At 48.7% G+C, this 24,720-nt stretch overlaps 1 protein-coding gene and 1 long non-coding RNA gene across 7 annotated transcripts; one reads left to right on the top strand and one right to left on the bottom strand.

Annotated features, from left to right (window-relative positions):
* Positions 1-353: 353 nt before the first annotated feature.
* Positions 354-7,249, bottom strand: LOC141278047 (uncharacterized). Of its 3 annotated transcripts, XR_012330235.1 has the most exons (5): positions 6,844-7,112; positions 6,341-6,537; positions 5,173-5,299; positions 2,541-2,887; positions 354-920 (listed from the first exon to the last, which is right to left on the bottom strand). It is a non-coding gene; the product is annotated as an uncharacterized lncRNA (long non-coding RNA). The 3 variants fall into 3 exon arrangements; XR_012330234.1 differs by lacking the exons at positions 354-920; positions 2,541-2,887 and adding an exon at positions 3,891-4,775 and having other exon boundaries at positions 7,111-7,249; XR_012330233.1 differs by lacking the exons at positions 354-920; positions 2,541-2,887 and adding an exon at positions 3,891-4,775.
* On the top strand, positions 7,168-23,759 carry DNAJA4 (DnaJ heat shock protein family (Hsp40) member A4). 4 transcript variants are annotated; one of them, XM_019950423.3, is made up of 8 exons: positions 7,170-7,301; positions 7,693-7,831; positions 13,141-13,321; positions 15,252-15,356; positions 16,458-16,685; positions 17,697-17,927; positions 21,609-21,709; positions 21,806-23,759. In XM_019950423.3, the coding sequence occupies exons 1-8, from the start codon at positions 7,231-7,233 to the stop codon at positions 22,019-22,021; spliced, it is 1,272 nt and encodes a 423-aa protein (XP_019805982.1). In that variant the 5' UTR covers positions 7,170-7,230; the 3' UTR covers positions 22,022-23,759. The 4 variants fall into 4 exon arrangements, 3 of the variants coding, with proteins under 3 accessions (XP_073657411.1, XP_019805982.1, XP_033707935.1); XM_073801310.1 differs by lacking the exon at positions 7,693-7,831 and having other exon boundaries at positions 7,168-7,301; XR_002179480.3 differs by lacking the exon at positions 21,806-23,759 and having other exon boundaries at positions 17,800-17,927; positions 21,609-21,707.
* The last annotated feature ends 961 nt before the right edge of the window (positions 23,760-24,720 follow it).

Below are 24,720 nucleotides of genomic sequence, written 5' to 3'. Positions count from 1 at the left end.
TATATATATACCAAACTGTATCAAATGGTACATTTCATTATGTGCAAGTCACTGTAGGTCAATTATACCTCAAGAAAGCTGTTTTAAAGAATTGATAACAATTATATGATGAAATTAAAATATCTGTAATATTTCTACAGGAACTCTTATCTTATGTGACCCCATTGCAATGTTCGAGCATGATGCATAAAATTCATGATTCACTTCTGAATCTAAGTGTTGCTTTGAGAATTTTGCTCTGCCTCAGAAGAGCAAAGCGTCTCCAGATTAAAACTAAGAGCCACAATGACTCAAGAAATGTTTTGTCATCTGGCATTACTGAAAACAGAACACAAAGTATGCAATGAGGCTGTTTATAATAATATAGCGATTTTGCTGAAATAAAGGAAAACAATAAATATTATTGAATAAATATACAACAATTTCTTAAAGTGCACCACTTCAAGCCCTTTGGGGGCTTCAACTCTTAGAATCCAACTCTGCCCAGTGGTCCACACCCCACTCCATCTCTGTTCCAGAAACACTGGTTCTTTGAAGAGGTCAAGGTCTTACACGTATCAGGGCCTTCACCTGTGCTGCTGCCTGGGCCTGGAACTCTACCGCAGGCCCTGCAGAGAAGCCTCCTTCTCAACCTCTAGGTCTCAACGTGAACATCACAACACACACACACACGACCTCCCTGACCACCCAGAACTCAAGAGAATGAATACTCTTCCTCCGTGGCTCTCATCAAAATGCGGAGTTAGAGGTTTATTTCCCCGCTGGCCCGTGTAGGCTCTGTCGGTTCCCAGATGTGCTCCCAAGCCTCCCACAGTGCTGGGATGCAGAAGGTGCTTTCCTGACATGCTGAAAGGACGGATCCATGTCCTATCTCTGGACTCTGTGACCTCATGAGAGGGGTGCCCTGATGGGAACTTTGTCTGTAAAGTACAGATATGCAGCAGGATGACCACTCCCTCACTTTCTTAGTTCTTTCTCCCCCAATGAGAGGCACCCCCGACCTCTGGGAGCAGCCGCTCTGGATGAAGGCTGAGCTCCAGGGGGGAAGCGGGCTCTCAGAGACCATGCACTCACCCACAGAAACATCACAGAACCTTGGGTTTTGTCAAAGCAAGGTGGCTGTGGATAACTATTTCGGTACAAGTTCTTGGAAAAACTCCAGGGGCTGGAGTGCTGGCAAAATGGGCCCACGCTGGGGGTTCCCCAGAGTGCCGAGATTCAGGTGCTCAAGCCTGGCCAGACTGTGAGCTCCTCCAGGGCAGACTCAGCCTGCACGCAGCACTGTACTGCCAGTGCCCAGCACAGAGCCAGCACTCAGCACGTGCACACCGACCCTCTGCGGTGGTACAACCAAGAAATTCCATCTGAGAGCACTGGCTCTCTGCCAGGCACAGGCTAATACTGTCCCCATTAATCTGTACAATAAGCCCATGAAGTTGCTGTTCTTATCCCCGTTTTACAGAGGTGGGAATTGAGGTTCAGGGAGAGGTAATTTGCCCAAAGTTGCACAGCCAGTGAGAGGCAGGGCCTCTCCAAGCAGAAGTCCTTAGGGATAGTCAAACAGTGGCCTGGAGTGACAACTGCTATTTTAGGGGCCAACAAATTAACATCCTCCCATTGGAGAAACCCTGTGACAACCCCCTGCGCCCCGCAAGCACCAGCTCCACCGTTCCCGGCCTGGGTGCCGCCTGGGCACTGGCCCTCTGCTCCTTTCACCACCCTAGCCTCTCATGGTTTGGGCTCCTCTCTACATTCCTGCTTCTCTTGCCTCTCTGATGGCTGTTCTTCCTCCTCCTACTTCCTAAAGGCAGGTGTTCCCCGTAGCTTCTCCTTGCTACCTTCTTCCTCTCTCTACACTCTCCCTCTAGGCCAGCCTGTCAACCCCTTGGCCCCTCTTTGGAGGGGGCTCTCACATCTGCACGCCCAGCTCAGACCTCTCCCAGCCCCTGGTTATTCCTCCCAGAAGGCTGCTCCTGCTCTGAGACCTTCAGTGGCTCCCAGGGGCCATCAGAGGAGGAACAAACTCCTCCCTGAGGCATTCCGGGCTCTGCTGTACCTATCTCCATTTCTCTCCCAATTCAGAGCCTTCATCCATGCCAGCACTGTGCTCTCTGCCTTTATTCTGCTGTCCCTTCAAGCAGGACACCCCTCCCTCCCACCTCTGCCCCAGGTAGCTCTCACTGCCTGGTTTAGGGCACATACCCTCCCCCTGGAAGTCCTTCCAGACCCCTTCCCCAATCACAGGCGGCTCTCCCTCTTCAGTAGACTCCATGGAGAACCTGTCCCAGGCTGCCTTTGCAAGAGCTATTTCTGTGCTTGCTTTGACTCTCCTCCCACCCAGGGTCACACGGGGAGTCTGGTACTGGGATTCAGGGAAAATGCCCAACCTATGACTTTTAGTTTTGCCTCTTTGTGTAGAAGTCTCCTCAGCTGTAAAGTGAGGGGTGTGGAATTGGATCAGCATTTCCCTAATTCCCAAGTACCGTCATTTTTGCTTTATCCTTGTGTCACCTGTACTATCATATACTTATATTGCTTACCTTACATATTTATCTACTTATTTTTTAAACTTTATTTTATTGTTGGCTGCACTGGGTCTTCGTTGCTGCGCGCAGGCTTTCCCTAGTTGCGGCGAGCGGGGGCTACTCTTCGTTGCGGTGCGTGGGCTTCTCATCGCAGTGGCTTCTCTTGTTCCGGAGCACGGGCTGTAGGCGCACGGGCTTCAGTAGTTGTGGCACGTGGGCTCAGTAGTTGTGGTTCGTGGGCTCTACAGCTCAGGCTCAGTAGTTGCGGCACATGGGCTTAGCTGCTCCGCGGCATGTGGAATCTTCCCAGACCAGGCTCGAACCTGCGTCCCCTGCATTGGTAGGCAGATTTTTTTTTCCATCTTTAAAATATAACATTTATTGCTTAGATGGTTTGATACAGAACAGCTTTTTCTTCTCATTTTGAACTTGGAAGTACTATACAACTGAACGCAAAGCGGAACGAAAAGTACCCAAACCGAACTTGGGATTCTGTGTTCATGTGGCATAAACCAGTTTTGTACATAACGCAGCGGGAGTTTTTAAGTTCCCTTTAGAAAAATATGAATTCTACACGTTTATTATTGTTTCCTGCTTAACGCATGGGCTGAAATCACTAGGATCAACTTCCTTCTGGAGGAGAGAGAGGAACAGAGGGTGGAAAGAATGGTGAAACTTTCTGAAACCGGCCTCCGACCGTCACATAGCTTCCCCAGGGCTGGTGGAAAAAACAGCCCTTTGGGTTTTTTGTTTTGTTTTCACAGCTGGGAGTTTCATGTAGTGATTGAATCTCAGCATCGTGTCCATAAATCAAGAGAAAAACAAAAGAGAGAAATGTGCACCTCAAAAACCTTCTCAGAAGATCCATATATATATTTGTAAAAGCCCTGAGAGAAGGAGAAAGAGAATCAAACAAACGTATAGAAACAAATTAGCTGGACATGCAAACTAAGCTATGATTCACCCAGAGTTTAAACAAATCACAAATTTCAGTTTAATACTGGGGGAGGGGACAGAACAACAAACAAATGATACATCTCTCAACCTCACTAGTAAAATGTGGCAAAACCTTATCCACTAGGAGGGTGCAGATGAAGGCTAAATAAAGCTTTCATATCAATAGAGATTATTAAAAAAAAAAAATAGTGATTACTGCGAGCGGCAGCCCCGGCTGTGCTGCGGCCTGGTTGGCAGGAGGATTCTTAACCACTGCGCCACCAGGGAAGTGCCTATACACATACCTTTTGTTCATTTTATTTTTTTATACAGCAGGTTCTTATTAGTTATCTATTTTAAACATATTAGTGTATATATGTCAACCCCAATCTCCCAGTTCATCCCACCCCCACCCCCCAACTTTCCCCCCTTGGTGTCCATATGTTTGTTCTCTACATCTGTGTCGCTATTTCTGCCTTGCAAACCGGTTCATCTGTACCATTTTTCTAGATTCTACACATATACGTTAATAAACGATATTTGTTTTTCTCTGTATGACAGTCTCTAGGTCCATCCATGTCTCTACAAATGACCCAACTTTGTTCCTTTATATGGCTGAGTAATATTCCATTGTATATATGTACCACATCTTCTTTATCTATTCGTCTGTCGGTGGGCATTTAGGTTGCTTCCATGACCTGGCTATTGTAAATAGTGCTGCAATGAACACTGGGGTGCATGTGTCTGTTTTTTTTTGGCTGCGTTGGGTCTTCGTTGCTGCACATGGGCTTTCTCTAGTTGTGGTGAGCGGGGGCTACTCTTCGTTGCGGTGCGCAGGCTTCTCATTGCTGTGGCTTGTCTTGTTCCAGAGCACGGGCTCTAGGTGCACAGGCTTCAGTAGTTGTGGCACGTGGGCTCAGTAGTTGTGGCTTGCGGGCTCTAGAGCGCAGGCTCAGTAGTTGCAGTGCACAGGCTTAGTTGCTCCGCGGCATGTGGGATCTTCCCAGACCAGGGCTCGAACCCGTGTCCGCCAGCATTCGCAGGCAGATTCTTAACCACTGCACAACCAGGGAAGCCCGCATGTGTCTTTTTGAATTATGGTTTTCTCTGGGTATGTGCCCAGTAGTAGGATTGCTGGGTCATATGGTAGTTCTATTTTTAGTTTTTTGCTTCTTTTTTAGTTTTGGTTTTTTGGCTGTGAGGCATGTGGATCTTAGCTCCCCGACCAGGGATTGAAGCCGCACCCCCTGCCTTCCAATGAAGGTGAAGTCTTAACCACTGGATCCAGGGAAGTCCCCATCTACTTTTTTTAACCTAAATAAAAATGAAAGTTTACCTTGCCTTCTGTGACTCGAAAACCAATGTCACTTGCAATAAAGGTTGCAATACAGAAAAAGTGAACCATGAAAACAAACACATAACTGATAAAGTAAGAAACGTCTGTGCACAGCCTCAAATCTTCCCATGCATAATTCGAGGAAACAATGTCCTAGAACATCAGAGCTTTGTCAAACGTAAACAAATCTGGATGCTGGCTGAAGTGGTAAAGAGAGATTTTCATCAGTAGTAACTATTGCAATAGGGAAAAGAGACCAGCATGAACTGAACTCAACTTTAATTTGGACAGAAATAGCTGGGTATTTTAAAGTGAAAATGAAGAAGGGAGGGAGGCACCTGGGGGCTCAGTAGAGTCAGAGAAATGAAAACTTACCAAAGGTCAAGTGTAAATGCAACTAGGCCAGTGGTGTGTGCTAGCTGGTATTATTGAAGTTAGAATTCTACTTTCTCACAGAGACTGGGAGACAGAGGCTCTGTCCTCAGGTGTCCTCAGGTGTTGGCTGGAACAAACAGTAAAAATTTTTGGCAGCCTTTTCTCAGGCAGGTACTTTGGGGGGGGGGGCGGTGTTAGAGCCACCTTAGGGAGGCAGCCTTGAGCTATTAGAAACTATGCTAGTGGTTGTTCAAGTCTTTACAGGCCAAGGCTGAGGCCTAGTTGAGAAGAGGGTTCAGAGGAGCCTGGCTAGAATTTCATAAAGGAGAGAATCTTTGTCAGCTTCTTCAGCTTAGATAAAAGTGAAAAGAATATAATGCATCATCGTGTGATGAGACTATGAGCCAGGGGCTTCAGGCGCTTATGAGGTAGATACTCTTAATATTTTCCCCATAAAAAGGTTGAGGAATCTAAGGCTCAGAAAGGTTAAATCACCTGCCCAAGGTCAGGCAGCCAGAGGTAGCAACTGGAACCTAGGTCTCACTGGTTCCAGAGTTCATTGGCCCATTCTATGCCTATAGGCTCTGACCACCCACAAATGCCCTTCCTGCCAGTGTCACCGGTCCAGACTATTGAGTCTGGATAAATGTGTGGTGCAGGGCAGTGGTTCTCAGCTCTGGCTGCTCAGTGGAATCACCTGGGGACCTTTAAAAGTACTGATGCTTGGGTTCCACCCCCAGAAGTGCTGGTGCAATTGGACTGGGGTGCAGCCTGGACACTGGGATTTTTAGAAGCTCCCAGGTGATCCCTATGAACAGCCAGGTTCGAGATTTGGATGATCACTGTGTGCTAGAAGCCTTCACAGTGATCATCCCATGTGATCCTTGCAAGAGCCCTGTGAGGAAGGCAGGCAGGCAGGCAGGCGGCAATGACCGTGTCCTGCTGATGAGGAAACAAGCTCAGAGAGGCTAAGGCTCATATAGTTAATAACATCTGGGGATGGAACCAAGTTTGTTGACCTCTGCCAAAGGTTACTGCTCTTCAGAGGTCTAATTGAGAGGGAAAAAGCAATGTCTCCAAGAACAGAAATGAGCAGCTTACTTTCTCTTGCAAGTTAAAAGTCATTTCTCACCCCCACTGAACACGTGGAGGAGGGGATAGTACTTGCCTCAGCCACAGGACCCAAAACGAGGCCAAGGGATCCCAGACAGGTGAGCAGTGGCCAACCCTCCCTGGCAGTGTACCATCGGCAGAAGTCAAGGCTGGGCTGGAGCAAGAAGGCCTGCAGTTCTCTGATAGTGCTGCTTCCCACGCCCACGTTCCTGCAGTGGGTGGTGATCCTTGCTACCAGGCACCTGCTGGGAGCTGGGCACAGCAAAAGGAAGTCAGGGACCCGTTACTGTACCAGGCAGTGAGGGTCCTGCTGCAGTCTCCAGAACCGCTCTCCCACCCCACCCCCACGCCCACTGCGCCCACGAGCCTGCTCTGGAGGGGAGGGGGCACTGCCCACCTTTGGGAGACCTGGGGGACGTCACTGCTCACATCTAACGGGCGTCACTCCCCACATCTGGGGGACGTCAAGGCTTCCCAGTTATGGGCAGTTGAGAGAGCACCGTCCACAGCTGGAGCCAGCAAAGCACCACTGTACGTATCTGGAAGGCTTAGGCTCACCTCAGCCTTGATGATGCCCCGGGGGGCGCCAGCAGCTTCAGGAAATGGCCTCAGGAAATGCGACTCCAGCACAGTAGAGGGCCCCTACCCACTCCAAACCCCTCAAAAACGCAACAATCCGAGGCATGCCTCAGGGCGCATCCGGGACATAACCAAACAGAGGGCGGCCACACCCCCAGGGAGAGGCCGGGTGGGGACAGCAGGGCGCAGCCCTCCCAGTCCAGCCCCTCGGGGCAGGGTTCCCGCCGACGCTGCCCTCCAGGCCACCTGATCTTCGAGCCAGCCGGACCCACGGACCCACGCAAGGGAAAAGGGACGGCCCCGGGGTGGCGGGGCGGCCGTCGGAAGGCGCCCTCCACTCCGAAGCCGTCTTCCAAGACCCCCAACATGGCCCGGGGCGGCAGTCAGAACTGGAGCTCCGGGTACTCAGACTGCAGGCCGGAGGAACAGGCGACCGGGTGAGCCGGGAGGTCGCGCCGGGCCGGGGCGTCGGGGGTCCGGGCCTCTAACCCACCGCAGCGCCCCAGCCACTCAGCTCCAGGCGCCGCCGGAACCTCCGCGAAGGTTCTGGGCCTTTGTGGCGTCACTGTCTCCTTGCGGAACCTTCCGCCGGCGCCGAATAAAACCCGCCGCGGAGGAGCCGGCGGCTCGAGTGCGGCGGAGCTGAGAGAGGAGGGTATCCCGGCGCAGGCGGGAGAGAGCCCCGGGCGGCGGCGGCGGCGGCGGCAACGGCAGCAGCCGTGACCGTGACCGTGACCGTGACCCGCAGGCGGGCGGCGGGGGCGCGGGCCAGGGGCCCGGCTGGGGCGTCCGGGGCGCGCTGACCGTCCTGCCCGCCCCGCCCCGCAGAGAAAAGATGGTGAAGGAGACCCAGTACTATGACATCCTGGGGGTGAAGCCCAGCGCCTCCCCGGAGGAGATCAAGAAGGCCTATCGGAAGCTGGCGCTCAAGTACCACCCGGACAAGAACCCGGATGAGGGCGAGAAGGTGCGGGCCGGGCTCGCGCGGGGCCCGCCGTCAATTATTCAGCCCGGAGCTCGGGGGCTGTGAATTATTGAAGGCTGCGGGGAATCCGAGCCGCGTTTGTTGGAGAGGCGGTCGCCAGGTGCCGCGCACCACGCCGCGGGGCCGGGGCTGGGGGTGGTCCGAGGCGGAGGGGGCGCGGCGCGGTCAGTTGGAGGGCGCTTCGCCGAGCCCCAGCCTCGCCGGGCTGGGCATCTGGGCTGGTGCCGGGGCCCGAGGCGCCGGGACCCCTCGTGAGCCCCCGCGCAGCCCATTCATTCCTCCCTTCGCTCCACAAGGGCCCCTCCGAACGCCGGGGAGGGCCGGGACTGAAACGTGGGGGCCCAGTTCTCCTAGGGTTTGTGGGCATTCCTGTCGGAAAGGCAGCCAGCAAGCCGGGAAACTGAGGCACACGCGACCAGAAGAAGTTGTGTACTTGCTGGGGACGACCGGGGTTGAATTATTTTTTGCTCATATTCCCTGTTGATGCATAAGCCCTAGAGGTGAGTTTCTTTAATCTGAGTTAGTACCTGGGACAAACCCGGTGTCCTTCTTGAGAATGGCCGACTGGATTTGTTCTGTGTGCCTGTCTCCTGCCTGATCACGGTTGTCAGACATTGAGTAATCACCTTTTCTTTATTAAACAGGGACATGGAGATCTTTAACCTGACACATCATTTTATATGAACATTACAGGTTTCCTGTGACAAATGACCCGCAGTGGATCCTAAGTACCAATAATAATAGGCTGAAAAATGCTCTGCATCATAGAGGCCTAAATTAAACTTTTTCATCCAGTTCACAGAGAAAGAGTCAACCTGTTTTTTATGCCCAAGGAAGCTCATTAGCCACCAGAATAGGTGATTAGAAAGATCAGGCATTGATCCTTGGGAAAGCTTGTTGGCCTTCCCACTCCTCCTTTGACTTCTTGCCATTTTCTTATAAAACTTGGGGTATCCTAGATGGCTTTTGGGAGGTGGGGCTTTTGTGGTAGCTGATAGCAGTGACACCTGGGCCACTTTTGAAGCCATAGATTACCTGTCTAGCATTAGACTCGTGGAAACGACTGTAGTATCAAAATACCTGTCTGTGTTAGCTTTTCCAAGCTGGAGAAACCTGCCTAAAGAAGGTTGGCTGGGTGGCAACAGTGATAGGATATTTATATTTAGCCACAGGTGCCGAGTGTCGCTGTCACAAGTTTAAAATGCTTTCCTGGAAGACCATTTGTCTGTTACTCGTGTTCTTTCTCATCTATATTTAGGTGGCTTACTGTAGCTTTTAAAGTCACTGGCTTTCTACGTGGTGTTGGTGATTCATAGATGTGCTCCCTAAATTCACTGTAGGCTGTTTCTGTGAGTAGCCTTTAAGGAGAGCGCACCCAGGCTTCTAATTTCACGTTTCAGAGGCGGCACATGGGAAAGCCTTCTGACCCTGGTTCAGGTCAGATCTCTCCAAGAGTGAGTTCAGGCACTCTCCAAGAGTAAGTCATGGCTGTGTGCCATTGGAGTGAGTCTGCTCTTGGTGTTCTGAAGCTTTTTTTTAAATTGGACTTAACCTGTACTACATTTCTGTAGGTGTTGCCCTGCATATACCTGCCTGGGCAGAGGTGGTTGATTTGTTTTAAACTAATATTTATTTATAGCCAGATACTGAATTAGTGTCACTTAAATGAGGCTCCTGAAGTGTCTGGCGGGTCCCTTTCAGCTTAGAGGTGGGGGGTTCTGTGATGTTCCAGGAATACTTTTCCCTTCCCACCTTCCATGAAGGGGATAAAACCCTTTAATTTAGTTCTCAGCTAAAACTTCTTCCGACCTCTGACCATAGGCTGAACCACTGGTCTAGTCCTCATCCTCATTTAATTATGATTCCTTGTTTGCTACCTGTATTCCCTAGAAACGAAAGGGTTTGAGGAGACTGGGGACACAATTTATAGAAACTGCTGTAAAGTTCCCTAGAGAGGACTCATTCATTCATTCACTCACCAGATACCTCCTTTTTGGTCCTGCTGTGGGCTGGGCACACTGTGTAGGCCTTTTCTTTTTTGTGCAAGTTTGTGTGTAGTTCTTGTCCACTTTGTCTGTTCATAGGTGGAACCTTTTAATTTTTTTCCCCCAAGTTTGTCACTTTATTAATGTCTCTTCAAAAACAGACTGAGCCAGTCTGTTCCCCCTTGCTCCAGGGCAACTGAGAAGGCTATTATGGTGTTGGTCTTTGTTTTGTGGCCTGTTGTCCTGTGTTGCTAAGCATTGGGCAGCCGGTGTTTGTTGTCAGGTGTTCTGTATGGAGTCTCTACTTTTCTGCAGCTGGTTTTCTGAAAGACACACGGGCAGCGGGTCAGTAAGCGAGTCCCTTTCAGGGGTCGTGATAGGGGGCATGTTCTTGGCTATTAACCCCAGCCAGCTTTTGAGATGAGTTTGGTCTTTTGGCCAATTTTACTGTAACTTTTTTTTTTTTTTTTGCGGTACGCGGGCCTCTCACTGCTGTGGCCTCTCCAGTTGCGGAGCACAGGCTCCGGACGCGTAGGCTCAGCGGCCATGGCTCACGGGCCCAGCCGCTGCGCGGCATGTGGTATCCTCCCAGATCAGGGCAAGAACCCATGTTCCCTGCATCGGCAGGCGGACTCTCAACCACTGCGCCACCAGGGAAGCCCTACTGTAACTTTTAGTTTGAATAATATATTTTTAAGTTAAAAAATCATAAAAGAGAGCATAACAGTGCAGAAAATTTCAGAATATTGAGAAAAACCCACCAAGTACACATTACTCTAACTGCTGTCCTTGTGTTTCTTTCCAGGCTTTCTCCAGGGTGATTGTACATGGTCATCCTGGCACACAGGGTTTTTTTTTTTTCCTCACCACTGAATATTTTATAGTAAATACTTTCCCCAGTTGCTACATAGTCTCCAAAGCCATTTTTCCAGCTGCGTAATGATCTTATTAAAGGAACTGTGGCACATTATTACAGTCTGAAAGGTGAGCTGGTCAGAGGACTAGTCTCCAACTGTGAGATGGGTGAGGGTCAGGCAGGGACTGAATTAGACTCTGGAGTGCTGAGACCCCACCCCCACCCCCAGGGTAGTGGGAGTCCCGCCCCTTTGTGAGGTCTGGCCTCTGGTTGAATGCCCCAAGTGACGGGGCATTACTTTTCCTTTTTAGAGTAATCATCCGTTCTGGTAAGTGCAAAAGTCTTTCAATTATCCAGAGTGTTTCTAATGGACATTCTCTTGAAGCATGTTTACCTAGTACAGACAGGCCCAGAGACTCCCTGGGGGCAGCCTGGCCTGGTTGTTTTCTGATCTTCCTTACCGGGCACCTAATCCCTACACCTTATTTTCCTTCTGTGGAAAGGAGTGGTGGTGAACGATACCTACTTCTTTACAGAAATGGTGGGAGAATCAACGCACCAAAAGACCTAACTACCTTGAGTATGATTCTGATGTCTCTAAGACAGTTTTTTAAATTACCCAGTTGTTAGCTATTATCTATTAGCTATCACTTATTATTTATTAGTTACTTATTAGATCTCTATCGGGGATCTGTAGTACAAGAGAAAACCTAGTGTCTGTCAGTTTCCATATTTGTATATTCAAAGTACTTTTTTTTTCCTGTATGTTCTGTATTTTTTTTTTTCTTCCTAAACCATTCCCCTGGAGGGCGAAGACCCTATCTCACTTATTCATTTCTCAGTTCCCAGAACTGAGCCATTCATATAACAAGTATTTACCAGGTACCTTCTACAGGCCAGACAGTGTTATAGGTTTGGGGATATGGCAGTGGACAAAGCTGACCTAACCACCTGTCCTCATGGAGCTGACACTGCAGTGGGGACACCATCCCAGCAGTAAGTGCTCTGGTATTGGGGAACAGCAAGGAGGCCAATGGCGCACGAGCAGAATTGCGGGGAGCTGGAGTCAAAGGTGTCAGTTTGGGCTTGTAGACCAGAATAAGAACTGGCTTTTACTCCAAGTGAGCCAGGCCCCTTGGGGGCTTGGGGCAGAGGACTGACGTGATTGGCTGGCAAGTTCTGGCTGCTGTGCAGAGAACAGACTGAAAGCTGAGGTGAAGGCGGAAGATGGGAGTCCAGTGAGGAGGTCACTGTGGCTATCCAGGCCAAGGAGGGTGTCCTCCGCCAGGGCGGGCGTGGTGGTGGTAGTGGTGAGAAGGGATGGATTTTGGATATTTTATGTGGTGTTTTGATTTTATGTTAAAAACTTCCATATATCTGCAGAAAAGGTGAGAGTGGTACAATGAACACCTGCCTTTCTTTCACGTACCTTCACTGATTGTAAACAGGTCGTCACATTTGCTTTCCCTATATTATTATTATTTGCTAAAGCTTTTGAGGGTAAGTTGCATACATCATAACCTTTCAGCCCTAAATGTTTATCCTTGGGAAAACAACATCCTTGTACATAACCACAGAACATTTATCAAATTTAAGAAGTTGAACATTGAGAAAAAAATTCCCATTTTTCCAGTTGTTCCAGTGTCCTTTGTAGCAATTTTTTCCCCAGTGCAAGATCCAGTCCAGGATCCAATCCAGGGTCACACACTGCATTTAGTTTTCCTGTCTTTTAGTTTTGCAGAATATACCTCAGTTTGGGTTTTCTGATTCTTTTCTTACAGTTGGATTCCAGGATACATTTTTGGCAGGCATGTGACACATGGGGTGTTCTGTCTTAGGGTACTGGAGATGGACATTTGAAGGTAGCACCAGAAGGACTTGTTGACAGATAAGATGTGAGGGAGAGGAAATGAGGTTTTGGAATTGCCAATAAGTGAGCTATGGGGGAGACTATGGGAGGGGCAGGACTTTGGAGGGAGATCAGGACAGATTTGCTCACAGTGTCTGCAGCCCGCATGCGGATGGATGCTCACAGGATGTCTGTAGTTGCATTTTGTGCTAGTAACCTAGGAAAGCAGCCCTCCTGAGCTGGAAAGTAGCCCTCATGGGCTTTATCCAGTTGTAGGTTAAGCCCTGGCCTGGTCTCACTATATCTTAGCTCCATTCTACTTCTTCCTGTCTGGTGCAGCCTGAGGAGGGAGAAACTCCTCCTTACTGCTCTGTATCCTTATTCTCTGCAGTGGCCCTGCCTCTCATCCCTTAGTCATGTTTGCCCTATGTATCCCACTCTACAAAGGGATTAAATGGAAAAGTCAGGTTTCAGATAACATATAGACCTGCTAGTTTGGGGGTTGGGTGTAGAATCCCTCTGTCATTGCATTTATATGGTGGGTTTGCTTCATGAACAACTCAAACCTTCTCTTTTTAATCTCTCTTTTTTTCTTTTGAAGTTTAAGCTCATATCCCAGGCATATGAAGTGCTTTCAGATCCAAAGAAAAGGGACATTTATGACCAGGGCGGCGAGCAGGCAATTAAGGAAGGAGGCTCAGGCAGCCCCAGCTTCTCTTCCCCCATGGACATCTTTGACATGTTCTTTGGTGGCGGAGGACGGATGGCTAGAGAGAGAAGAGGTAACTGCTTTGAAAGACGTTAAGCAAGTTTTATAGTTTCCAAATTGTACGTGTTGCTGGAATCAGGACAGATCATGCCTTAAAAGGGTGTAGTTGTCATGTTTGGGGATCATTAGCTTTAGTTCGTCGCTTGTTTAGTCTACCTGGAATCTCTTAGTGCATTTAGCAATTAATTGCCTGACACCTTCCCAACACCACATATAAAGGAGCAAATGGGGAATTCCCTGGTGATCCAGGGGTTAGGACTCGGTGCTTTCACTGCTGGGGCCTGTGTTCAGTCCCTGGTCAGGGAACTAAGATCCTGCAAATGGTGTGCCCTGCCCCCACCCCCCTCAAAAAAAAGGAGCAAATGGCGGTGAGGAGAAAGGAGGAAGTTCAAGTTCATCTTGCCCTCTTTTTCTCTTTTGTTGGGGTCAGTTTCCATTTATGTTCCTAAGGGACATAAATGGCACCTCCTGTGGTTATTAGTGACACCTCTGCCGAGAGTGCTCTTCTCCCCTCCTGCACGCTTCCTCCCAGGCCTCCTGACTTGGGCCAGGGCCCGCGGGCTCTATTTCCGGCTGGGGCTCTGCCATGTGCAGTGTGGCCTCATTTTCTCAGCCTGCTCAGGAGATTTTCTAGGTAACAAAATTTACCCCTTGATGTTTGAACATCTTTGTAAAAGCAACTACTTTGCCTGTCTCTTCAGAATGCATTAGGACTAGCAGCTTCATCCCCAGAGGTGAATTGAGAGACTTAGCTATTGGTGAAATGGCCCCAGGCCCCCGTTTTTGAGTTCTGGGTTTGTTCTTCCTAATTTTTCTATACCTTTTACCTCCTGCCAGGCTCTGGACTGTCACCTCTGTTACCAGTGGTCTCTAATAGCCCCCTTCCCCTGTCCTGCTTACGGTTGATACTCTGCTTTGGACCTCAAAACCAGATAGATACCCAAGCTTATTAAAATCCTGGGTGAAATCAAGATAAGCTCTGCATTGAGGTTTAAGAAGGGTGGTTTGAGGTCAACAAGAGGCCCCTGGATAAATAAGGCTGTACTTGTCCTCACATTATAATTGACTTTGAGCTTTGAAAAGCTTGGCTGTCAATTCTGTGAGTACAGTGTGCTGAAAATCACAAAGGGTTTATTAGGGAAAAATCCTTACCCTGTTTTCTGGGTATGTTGCCTGCTCATATAATTGACAGTGTGGATGTGATTAAAACCTTGGGTATCCTCTTGCCTAGCTCTCTCACTGTCTCGAGATGAACAACTTCACGCCCTTAATTAAGTCATCTCTCAAAGTTGACAGCCAATAAACAAGGACAGCATCTCGGTGACTTCGAGAGCCCTATGGGCAGCAGAGAGGGACCTGATGCTGTGGGTCCTGACAGGCTGGTATGGTGCCAGAGCAGACAGACTCCCACCCTGAAGCTGAAAGGCCCACTGTCCTGGATGCACAGACAAGATTTCCACAGATGAAAGAGTTCCCACTTGGCCACAAGACACAGAACGGCTCAAAAATTAAAGGACGTTATGTTCAAGGAAGAGTTTCAGTTAAAGGTCCAGAGACTGACTTCGTGCATCATCTATAAGGAAAGGGCTCCTTTCATGGGGAGAACCTAGTTAACCAATCTCATTGGTTAACATTGCCTTGGGTTTCCTCATTGATCTCTCATTCTCAGATTTGTTTTAGCAAATAAAGATGAAAGTCTTTGACATCTATAAACGATTGAATAATTAGCTCATAGCTAGAAAGGGTATTAGTTCTCATACTGGCAAAGGGCCAGAGGATGGGCCAGGTGTAACAGAAGCAAGCATTGCTTCCCACAGGGAAGGGAATGAATGACACAGGCACAGTTTGAGACTTCATACCACTAAAGGTCATATGGGTGGTATTTAATACAGTGGTATATTTAATACAGTGTTACTAATTGGTCTTCTTTTTCCCTCGGTAAGGCAAGAATGTTGTACATCAGTTGTCTGTAACTCTTGAAGATTTATATAACGGAGTCACAAAGAAATTGGCTCTCCAGAAAAATGTAATTTGTGAGAAATGTGAAGGTAAGAATTTCTGAATGAGTCTCATAGTTCTGGTCCCTTAGATCTGGAAACAATTCTTACTGTTTTACAATTCAGAGAAAAATAATTTATCTTTTTAAATGTGAAGGTCAGAGATTGCAAACAGGTAGCCTGAGGGCCAAATCCATTTCATTTGGCCCTGTACATTTTTTATTTGGACTGCACATTTATTTAATATGTTGACAATTATTTTAAAAATAAAAAAATCAAGAATGGTTGACCCAACCTAGGGGTCGGCAGACTTTTGCTGTAAAGGGCCAGATGATAGGTATTTCTGGGCTTCGTGAGCCATGCAGTCCCTGTTGTAACTATTCAACTCTTATCGCAAAAGGAGCCATTGGGCTTCCCTGGTGGCGCAGTGGTTGAGAGTCCGCCTGCCGATGCAGGGGACATGGGTTCGTGCCCTGGTCTGGGAAGATCCCACATGCCATGGAGCGGCTGGGCCCGTGAGCCATGGCCGCTGAGCCTGCGCTCCGCAACGGGAGAGGCCACAAGAGTAAGAGGCCCGCGTACCGCAAAAAAAAAAAAAAAAGGAGCCATAGACTGTAAACAAGCAGATGACATACCTGTCCTTCCAATAAAGCTTTATTTACAAAACCAGTCAGCTGGCCATAGTTTGCTGTCCTTGATTTAAGTGTAAATGTAATTAACGTAATTTTTAAAAATCTGATTTTTCAAGAAAAGTCAGATCTGGTGACTTGGTCACACATTGTCCCACAGAGAAGTGGCTGGGCTGGGTAGCCACCCTTGTGGACAGGGCTGTTTTCACCAGTCTCCACTGGTCACACGTAGGCATGTGTGTTCTTCCACCCTGGGGTGGAAGAAAACACATTTGGTGAAGTTAAAGCAATGAATTTATCTTGGTATAGCCAAACGCACAAATGTTTGTGCTTACATGTTAACATCTGGATATTGTCTGCTTGGCTAGAATCATCCAGGCTCTTCCACATGGCTTTTCATGATTGTAAATAGTCAGAATTCAAACCCCAGTGTCCAATTTCATGGCTCATGATCCTTCTCTGGTGGCACCCAGCAGAGATGCTTCTAAGGGAAGAGCACAGCCTTGTTCCTGTCTCCCCACAGGCGTTGGTGGGAAGAAGGGATCTGTGGAGAAGTGCCCAGTGTGCAAGGGGCGAGGGATGCAGATTCACATCCAGCAGATCGGGCCGGGCATGGTGCAGCAGATCCAGACCGTGTGCATCGAGTGCAAGGGCCAGGGCGAGCGCATCAACCCCAAGGACCGCTGTGAAAGCTGCAGTGGTGCCAAGGTCATCCGAGAGAAGAAGATTATCGAGGTGCATGTGGAGAAAGGTGAGTCTGTGCAGCAGTAGCGCCCCACGCTGGTGGACGTGCATCTGAGGTGCTGATTGTGGGGCACAAGGGTTAGGTATCGGGGAAACGAGACACAGCACAAGTGGTATTTAAATGCCGTTAGAGTGTGCCGTCAGTTCTTCCAATTCCCAGGGCATCTTCCATTGACCCTCCCTGGCTTTATTTCCATCCATGTCACCTGCCAAAGTTTTCTTGCTTACAAAACTTCTTTGTAAGGTTTTCCAATGCCCTGGAAGTCACTTAACCTTGATTTTGGTTAATTGCCCTCTCTTGCCCTTCTCAAACTATTACTTTAGAGTCACTGGGAGTGTTATTCCTAATGGCTTTTGTCGCTCATTGGCCATAAAAGCTTATCTAAGTCTTCACAGCTGTATGTCCCTTTTCTCCACACATTTCCCCTCGGTTGCAGCAGATTCTCCCAAATCTAGCACCTTCCTCCTGCTGTTCATTTTGCCTGGGGCCATCATTTTAGGGTCTTTTTCCCTCTTAGTTGTTCCCCCTGATCATTCTGTGGCTTCCTAATCCAGCAAATGTATTTAGGTGAGAGACCAAAGTACACAAATCAACATCCAAACCAGCACACACGTGGAGGGACTGAACACTGTGCCTGTGTGCACAGAGACTTAGTAGAAGGCCCCCAGAGCCCAGTGCTGCTTGTGCGTCAAGAAGCAGGCGGGGACCTTCTGCTCACAGTGCACTGTCAGCTGTGGCATCGCATGGCCAGGAGGGCGGGGAGTGCGCGGGGAACTTGCGATGTGGCGGCCTCGTTTCCCACTCTCCCTGCTGCACACTTGGCTGAGGAACCTCGTTATGCCGAGGAGAGTGAGGCCTCTTGGTCAGTGGTAATCCCAGCCCCAGGCCTGCACGAGGTTGGGAGGTTTGATGAATAAAGAACCCCCAGAGGGCTCTCTGTGAGCCTTCTTCAAAAGCTTTGTCGGAAGTACGGTTTTAAAGAGAAGTGGCTAATCAGAAAGGGATGATGTTTCATAGGTATGAAAGATGGGCAAAAGATACTGTTTCATGGAGAAGGCGATCAGGAGCCTGAGCTGGAGCCTGGTGATGTCATAATTGTGCTTGATCAGAAGGATCATAGTGTCTTTCAGAGACGAGGCCATGACTTGATCATGAAAATGAAAATTCAGCTTTCTGAAGCCCTTTGTGGCTTCAAGAAGATGATAGAAACACTGGATGATCGAGTCCTTATTATTACATCCAAATCAGGTAATGTTTCAAATGTGTTTCGTTGTAGTTCTTCTGTACGTTTGGCATAATGATGCTGGCAGCTTAGCCTGGTTTCACATTCAAGGTTGACTTCTGTTGCACAAGTTAGTGTGACTTGATTTTCTCTAAATTTAAAGTCATCACTAGGGACTTTTGAGAATTTTATGAATTTCTTTTATAATCTCCACGAAAAAAATTCAGTTTTGGGGAAAGAGCCTCAAAACAGGAATCTTGGGGATCTAAACTTCTACCTGGAACCTTCCAATTTAACTTAAATTTTTTTAAAAATTAACTTTTTTTTTTTTTTTTTGCGGTACGCGGGCCTCTCACTGTCGTGGCCTCTCCCGCTGCAGAGCACAGGCTCCGGACGCGCAGGCTCAGCGGCCATGGCTCACGGGCCTAGCCGCTCCACGGCATGTGGGATCCTCCCAGACCGGGGCACGAACCCGTGTCCCCTGCATCGGCAGGCGGACTCTCAACCACTGCGCCACCAGGGAAGCCCTAAAAATTAACTTTTGTATAATAATACACACCTGATAATAGGTGGTGTTTTTCTATCAAATGGTGATCTGTGCTGATTCATCCATGTTTCTCTAGCCTCTGTGTTGTCGATTACATGTGAGAGACATTTTAAAATAGAATTTTCCTGAAAAAAAAAGACATTGCCTGCCAGCTTATCCTTGGCGGCTTCTAGAGAACCGCCCGTCTGCACACAGGCACAGGAGCTTGAGGGAGCTGCCTCTGGACCCAAAGGGTTCTCAAAGGCCTGAGAGCTCAGCCTGCCAGCATGTGTGTAGATGCCAGGCTCCCAGCTCCCAGGAGGGCTAGTGTTCACTGCAGTTGAGTCCATGCCTGGAAGGGGCTGTGAGGAGGCCAGGCAAATTGGAGAAGGGAGAGAGGCCAGGCTGGGGCCCTCAACTTGAAGCTGCCTCCGAATAGCACTTCAGGTCAGTTGTCCATGTCAAAGAATGTCTGGACAGGTGCGGTGGTGGCTGAGCCACCCAGACATCCGTGACCCCATCACTGGCCGTGAGCAGTGCCGCTCTGGTCCCCTCGCTGGCCACAGGGTTAGGGAGTGACTTCTCCTGTGGGTATCTGAGGCTTAGGCTAGAGGGATAGGCTCAGAGCTGGGATGGGAGGTAACCAGCCAATAAGCCTGTCCGAGGGCAGTGTAATTAAGACCCTAAGTCCAGTAGAGTGAGCCACCTTGCCTCCCCAGCCTCCATCCAGGGCTTTCCTGCCTCTGTGTCCATTTCTCTCTTCCCCTTTCTGGCCTGTTCTCTTTCTCTGCCACTCTCCTCTCTGGCTTTTTCTGTTTCCTCTTTTCTGGGTATAAGTGAAATGGAATTATATATCCAAGTCTTGATCAGAGGTTTGTTTTGGGTTTTTTTGCTTTTGTTTTTTACTTTTTATTTGGAAACAATTTCAGACTAACAAAAAGTTGTAAAAATAAAAACAGTATGAAGACCACGCATGTATGATTTGCCTGTTGTTAAAATTTTAGCCTGTTTGATTTTTCATTTCTGTGTTTGTGTATAGATATACTTAAGGATTGTGGAAAAGCACTGCAGTATAATGAAAATATGCATGAAAATTTAAAACACAGCACCTTCCTTTAGATTCCATTCTGTAAGCCTCCCAAGGTACCCAATTCCTCCCCTCACTTCTGTAGGAAAGTTTGGGGATCATAGTTCACACAAAACCCTAGGCCACAGGCTGTGAGAGGGTGTGTGCCCAAGACCCCTGGTATCATGTCCAAGACCCCCAACATTGTCTCAGACCTGATTCCAGTCCTTCGGGGAGCATGAGCTGGGCAGCATCTTTGGGGTGCTGTGTAACTTCTTTGCGAAAGCTAGTCCTTGGCCAAGCTCCCTGGAGCAGGGGCCTCTGCCATGGGATTGGAACCCAGTGTTCCTTGCTGCCTCCCAGCTGATCCCAGCCACAGGGAAACTGGGAGCCAAGGACGAAAGAGAGGAAGTGAGCCCCAGAGGGAAGGAAGTCGTAAACCCCGAGAAACCCATTTCCTTGCTTAGTTATAAGGAAGGGCAGGGTGTCCAGAAAACCTTCTGCTGGAGATTTCTCTTGTGCTTTTTCTTTTTGCTCATTTATCTTGTTTTGAGTTCTTTTCTTTCACCTCTTTTCTTGTTTTGGCTTATTTCTCTTTCCTTCATTTCCTCTTCTCTCTTCTGCTACTGAAGTGCCTTCCTCGCCAGAGGCCTTTAGGCTGTCTTGAGCATGGCTGAGAATCAGGAGATTAAAGAAAAAAGTGCCTTAAGAGCTTCACCAGGGTGTGATCCCCCTGAAGGCAGATTTGTACCTCACGGAAGAGCTGGCTCATCATCTCTTTCCTTCTCTTACACGTGGTTGCCCATGCTTGGTCCCACAGTTTCCCTGCCCCGTGGTGAGTTAGAAGCAGAAGCCTGAGGAGTTGTGCTGAGAGCAACAAGAAGTGTGACACCTGACAGGAGCAAAGAGACAGAAAAGCTATTAAAAACAAAGCAAAGACCATAACAAGCCCAGCAGCCTGGGGCCATTTAGCTAATGGGCTCCTCCTGCAATCAGCAGCTCTGAGGGCCACGTGTGAGTCACAGCCCTGCACTGAATGACCCCCAAGGAGAGAGTCCTTCACACCCTTTATTTTAAAAACTCCCATGAGATACTTTAAAAGATTTCCTCTTGGGGCTTCCCTGGTGGTGCAGTGGTTGAGAGTCCGCCTGCCAATGCAGGGGACACGGGTTCGTGCCCCGGTCTGGGAAGATCCCACATGCCGCGGAGCCTGCGCGTCCGGAGCCTGTGCTCTGCAACTGGAGAGACCGCAACAGTGAGAGCCCCGCCTACCGCAAAAAAACAAAAGATTTCCTCTTGAGAGAGTTCATCCAGGGGAGTGGGATGCTGAATAAATGAGTGTTTGGGCTCCCCCCAACCATTTTTTCTGAACATTTGTTTCTTTGTCCATTTTCATTACTGAGCTGAAGAACATACTTTTTAAAGAGACCCTTTTATCCCTTTTCTTTTCATGTTTGGAAGGAAATGATATTTTTAGATTTGGGGGCAAACCAAGAGCTCTGGGGGGACTAAACTCCCACGATTCCTTTTGAAAAAGTGTAGAATTAAGATCCAGCCCACCAGCTCCTGGAGACTGCCTGTGGCCGGAGCCACCTTGTGAGCCCCCCACCCAGAAGGCTGGCTCTCCTGCCAGGTGGGATCTGGCTGGACTCTGAGGCCCATTCCTGCTCCAAGCTCTGCTTGAGTCTGTGAGGAGCACACTCTCCTCCCACTCATGGGAAGGTTGTAGTGACAGCCTGACGCAAGAGGCAGGCTGACAGGTATCACCCCCGTTTACCCGGACTGAGTGTTGACTCCCAGTTCACTGTTTTAAACCAACCTTATGATGGAGGCTTCAGCCCGCTCCTCCTTGGGTACACTGCAGGAGCCCCGTGCGTGGGTCAGAGAGGGTTCCACTCCCGCCCCCCTCCCTCTCATCCCCCTCACCCAGCCGGTTCCTCTGACAGGCATCCTTCTGGTCGGGACCAGCTTTTTAGTCAGATGCCCTGTGACCCCTGCCTTTGCCTGCTGCTGTGGGGGTGATGGTGTCTGCGCCAGGCTCTCCCAACACGGGGACTGACCTCTCTGGGCTGCCCTCCATCTTCCTGTTTCATAAGTAAACCTTCTCTGCGGCAGGTGAGGTGGTAAAGCACGGGGACCTGAAATGTGTGCGTAATGAAGGAATGCCAATCTACAAAGCACCCCTGGAGAAAGGGGCTCTGATCATACAGTTTTTAGTAAGTGCATGTGTTTTATTCTCATGGGACATATAATTAAATGCCTTAATTGGGAAGGGAAGAAAGAACTGCTCTTTCCCACCTCACCCTTTACAGGTTATTTTTCCTGAAAAACACTGGCTGTCTCAAGAGAACCTTCTCCAGCTGGAAGCTCTGCTCCCTCCTCGACAGGAAGTCAGGATTACAGATGACATGGACCAGGTGGAGCTGAAGGAGTTTAATCCCAATGAGCAGAACTGGCGCCAGCACAGGGAGGCCTACGAGGAGGATGATGACGGGCCCCGGGCCGGAGTGCAGTGCCAGACGGCATGATGTGGCCCGGTGCAGCGTGGCCCGGCCGGACTAGCACGTGATGAATGTATAAAGTTGGCACAATGAAAATGGCATCGCTTTAATGGCCTCGTGTTTGGGGTGTCCTGTGTATGTGTTCAGCATTCTCAACTGCTGAGTGTCTTTTTGGTTTTTCTTTCTTTTCTTTTGGTTGTAACTTAAGTTATAGCTTAATTTATATTTAAATGTTTTAAGTGTAAATCACTCCAGTCTGCATATGGAATCTGTTTATTTACATTTTCAGGATATTTTTGAGATGCCAGTGACCGCACTGACACTTTGTGCTTCTAGTGGCTTTGCCATAGTTCAGTTCCACCAATAAAGCACAGCCCAGACGACAGCACTCAGCCCCCTACAAACCTCCAGGCATGAAGTGGGCGACCTGGCCCAAGTCTAGCTCTGCGGTTTCTTCCCCTCCCCACCTCCCGCATAATGGCAAAGTTACTGAGGGCATGATCTCAGGGCTGCTCATGTGACATTTCTGAATCTAGATTCTAGATGCTTCTCCTCAAGAATAAAAGCACATCTGTGGGTTGGGCTTGGCTGCAGTGCCTGGTTCACGCTGAGTGGGCTTCAGGGCCAACTTGGTTCCCACTGTCCTGTGCCCTTGAATGCTTGGAACGGGGTGTGTGTCTGATCATCTCTCTTGGAAGCTTCCTGAACCTTCCAGGCCTTGCGGTGAGGACAAACCAGTGTTTTAAATGAAACGCTGATAAAACTGTTTGCCTGCGCCCGCTGCACCTTGTTTTTTGTTGTTTTATTTTCTGTTGACAGCATTTGCAGTGCTCTCCCACCAAAGTGCTTACTTGTAAAGATAACGAAACCATCCATGTCTGCAGCAGCCTCAGTGCAACGGAATCCACGGGAGATGCTGGTGGTTCAGCCCTGTGGCACAGCCAGCTTCCCTGTCTGCCCAGTGATCCTGGATGACTTGAGGGTCTGGAAAGGCACCACCTCATTCTCCCAGATTGAACTCCCTTCCAAAGGATGGTTCCTCTCCTTGCACAGCCATATCACAAAGGGCTTCCTGCTCAAGGGATAATGTTTTAGTGAGAACTGAAGTTCTACTCTGGACCGCAGTCTGTATGGACTACCACTGTAAATGATAACTTGTTGGGAGGGATATTATTCATTAACTCCTGGCAGGCAGACTACAATTTAAATTTAGGGTTACCTCAACCTTTAGCCATTACTGCTCCTTTCCTTCCCACAACAGTCATGGAGAAAAACTCCTGCCTTCTAAGCTGCTGGGTTAAAGCAGAGGCCACTTTTCAGATCCACCCTTACTGGTTATACAGTATCTGAGAGTTTGACTCAGACCAGGGACCTCCCCAGGAGGGCCAAAGGGTAGATGAGACCCATGGCAGGTAGGTCCAGTGGATGGACCAGGCTCCAGCTGGCTAGTGGGTGGGCATAATTTGCTCAAAATAGGTATACAAAGAGCCCACCTGTCCCACTTTGACCATCAGTCAGGAAAGACATAAAACCTATTCTTCCAACTAAGCCTATATGAAAATCAATTGACGAATGGACCACAACTCCAGGGTGTTGTTTCTGTGCTGTGACTTCCTAATAAATTATTGCTAGAAAACTGTCTAGTTGATGATGAGGCAAAATTACATTCAGCTCCTTGTCATGTAGAGAATTTGGAGGGTGTTGCTTAAAATTTATTCCACCTGTATATTTGTCACTTTAAAATTAAAATTGAGCTGGTATGAGAGACAGATGGTTTTGTTTGCTTGTTTTTTAATTTTCTCGAGCTCCAGTGACCAGTGCTAAGTGCCAGTTTGCCTCATGTTGGTTGATATAACGGAATGAAGTTTCCACTCTCACGGAGCTTATATTTTGGGGGTGGGGATCAATACAAACATCACGCAGTGATGACTGCAGTGAAGAAAGAGTAATGGGAAAGGGGCCAGGGGAAGGCCTCTACTGGGAGCTGCCCCTGAGCGGCTACCTGAAAGCGGTGAGACCTCTCAAGGTCTAGGCAGAGGAAGTGGCCAGGGCTATGTGGGTACAGGAAGGTGAACAAGGCAGAGGCAGGAGAGAGAAGCGAGGGGCTACCTAAAGAGCACGGGCTTGATGCTAAGGGTTATGGGGAGTTTGGAAGAAAAGCACAGGACCTGACATGAATCACATGAAGTTATGATCAGTAAAAAGCAACAAACTTCGGAGGGTTAGCTACTTACACCTTTCCTATTACACGCAGACCATGTCTCAAGTGGGTCGCCGAGGAGAAAACTGAGGTACACGTACCTCCAGGCAAGAGGTCAACCAGAGTAAGTACAGGTTTGAGCCTGTAGACACTGTCAAGGCAGTAATACCCACCCAGCAAGTTACAGCTTCTCTAAAATTAATAGGGTGAAAAAGAGTGTGACAGGGGACATTTTTTAATCTGTCAAATAGAAGAATGCCCAGATAGGACTACAGAATGTTCCCACCCAGTCACATATCCTGTTTCCTTCAGGATCCCATTCTGAAATAGATTAGCTTTTCTCTTACAGCTTCTGCATGACTCATTCCTTGGAAGAGTGAGCCTGAATTTCTGTACTGGAAAGTTCAGTAAGTGCCTGGATGCATTCATTTCTGAGGCAGATACTCGGTTTCACATAAGGATGCTGATTCCTCTCACTGTTCTACCAGTAACAGGGCAAATGAAAACGAAGCATGTTCAAGAACAT

This window comes from Tursiops truncatus, chromosome 2 (genome assembly GCF_011762595.2).
Source record: "Tursiops truncatus isolate mTurTru1 chromosome 2, mTurTru1.mat.Y, whole genome shotgun sequence".
NCBI lineage: Eukaryota > Metazoa > Chordata > Mammalia > Artiodactyla > Delphinidae > Tursiops > Tursiops truncatus.
Note: the sequence above shows the minus strand (reverse complement) of the source record. Positions and strands in the feature narration are given on the sequence as shown.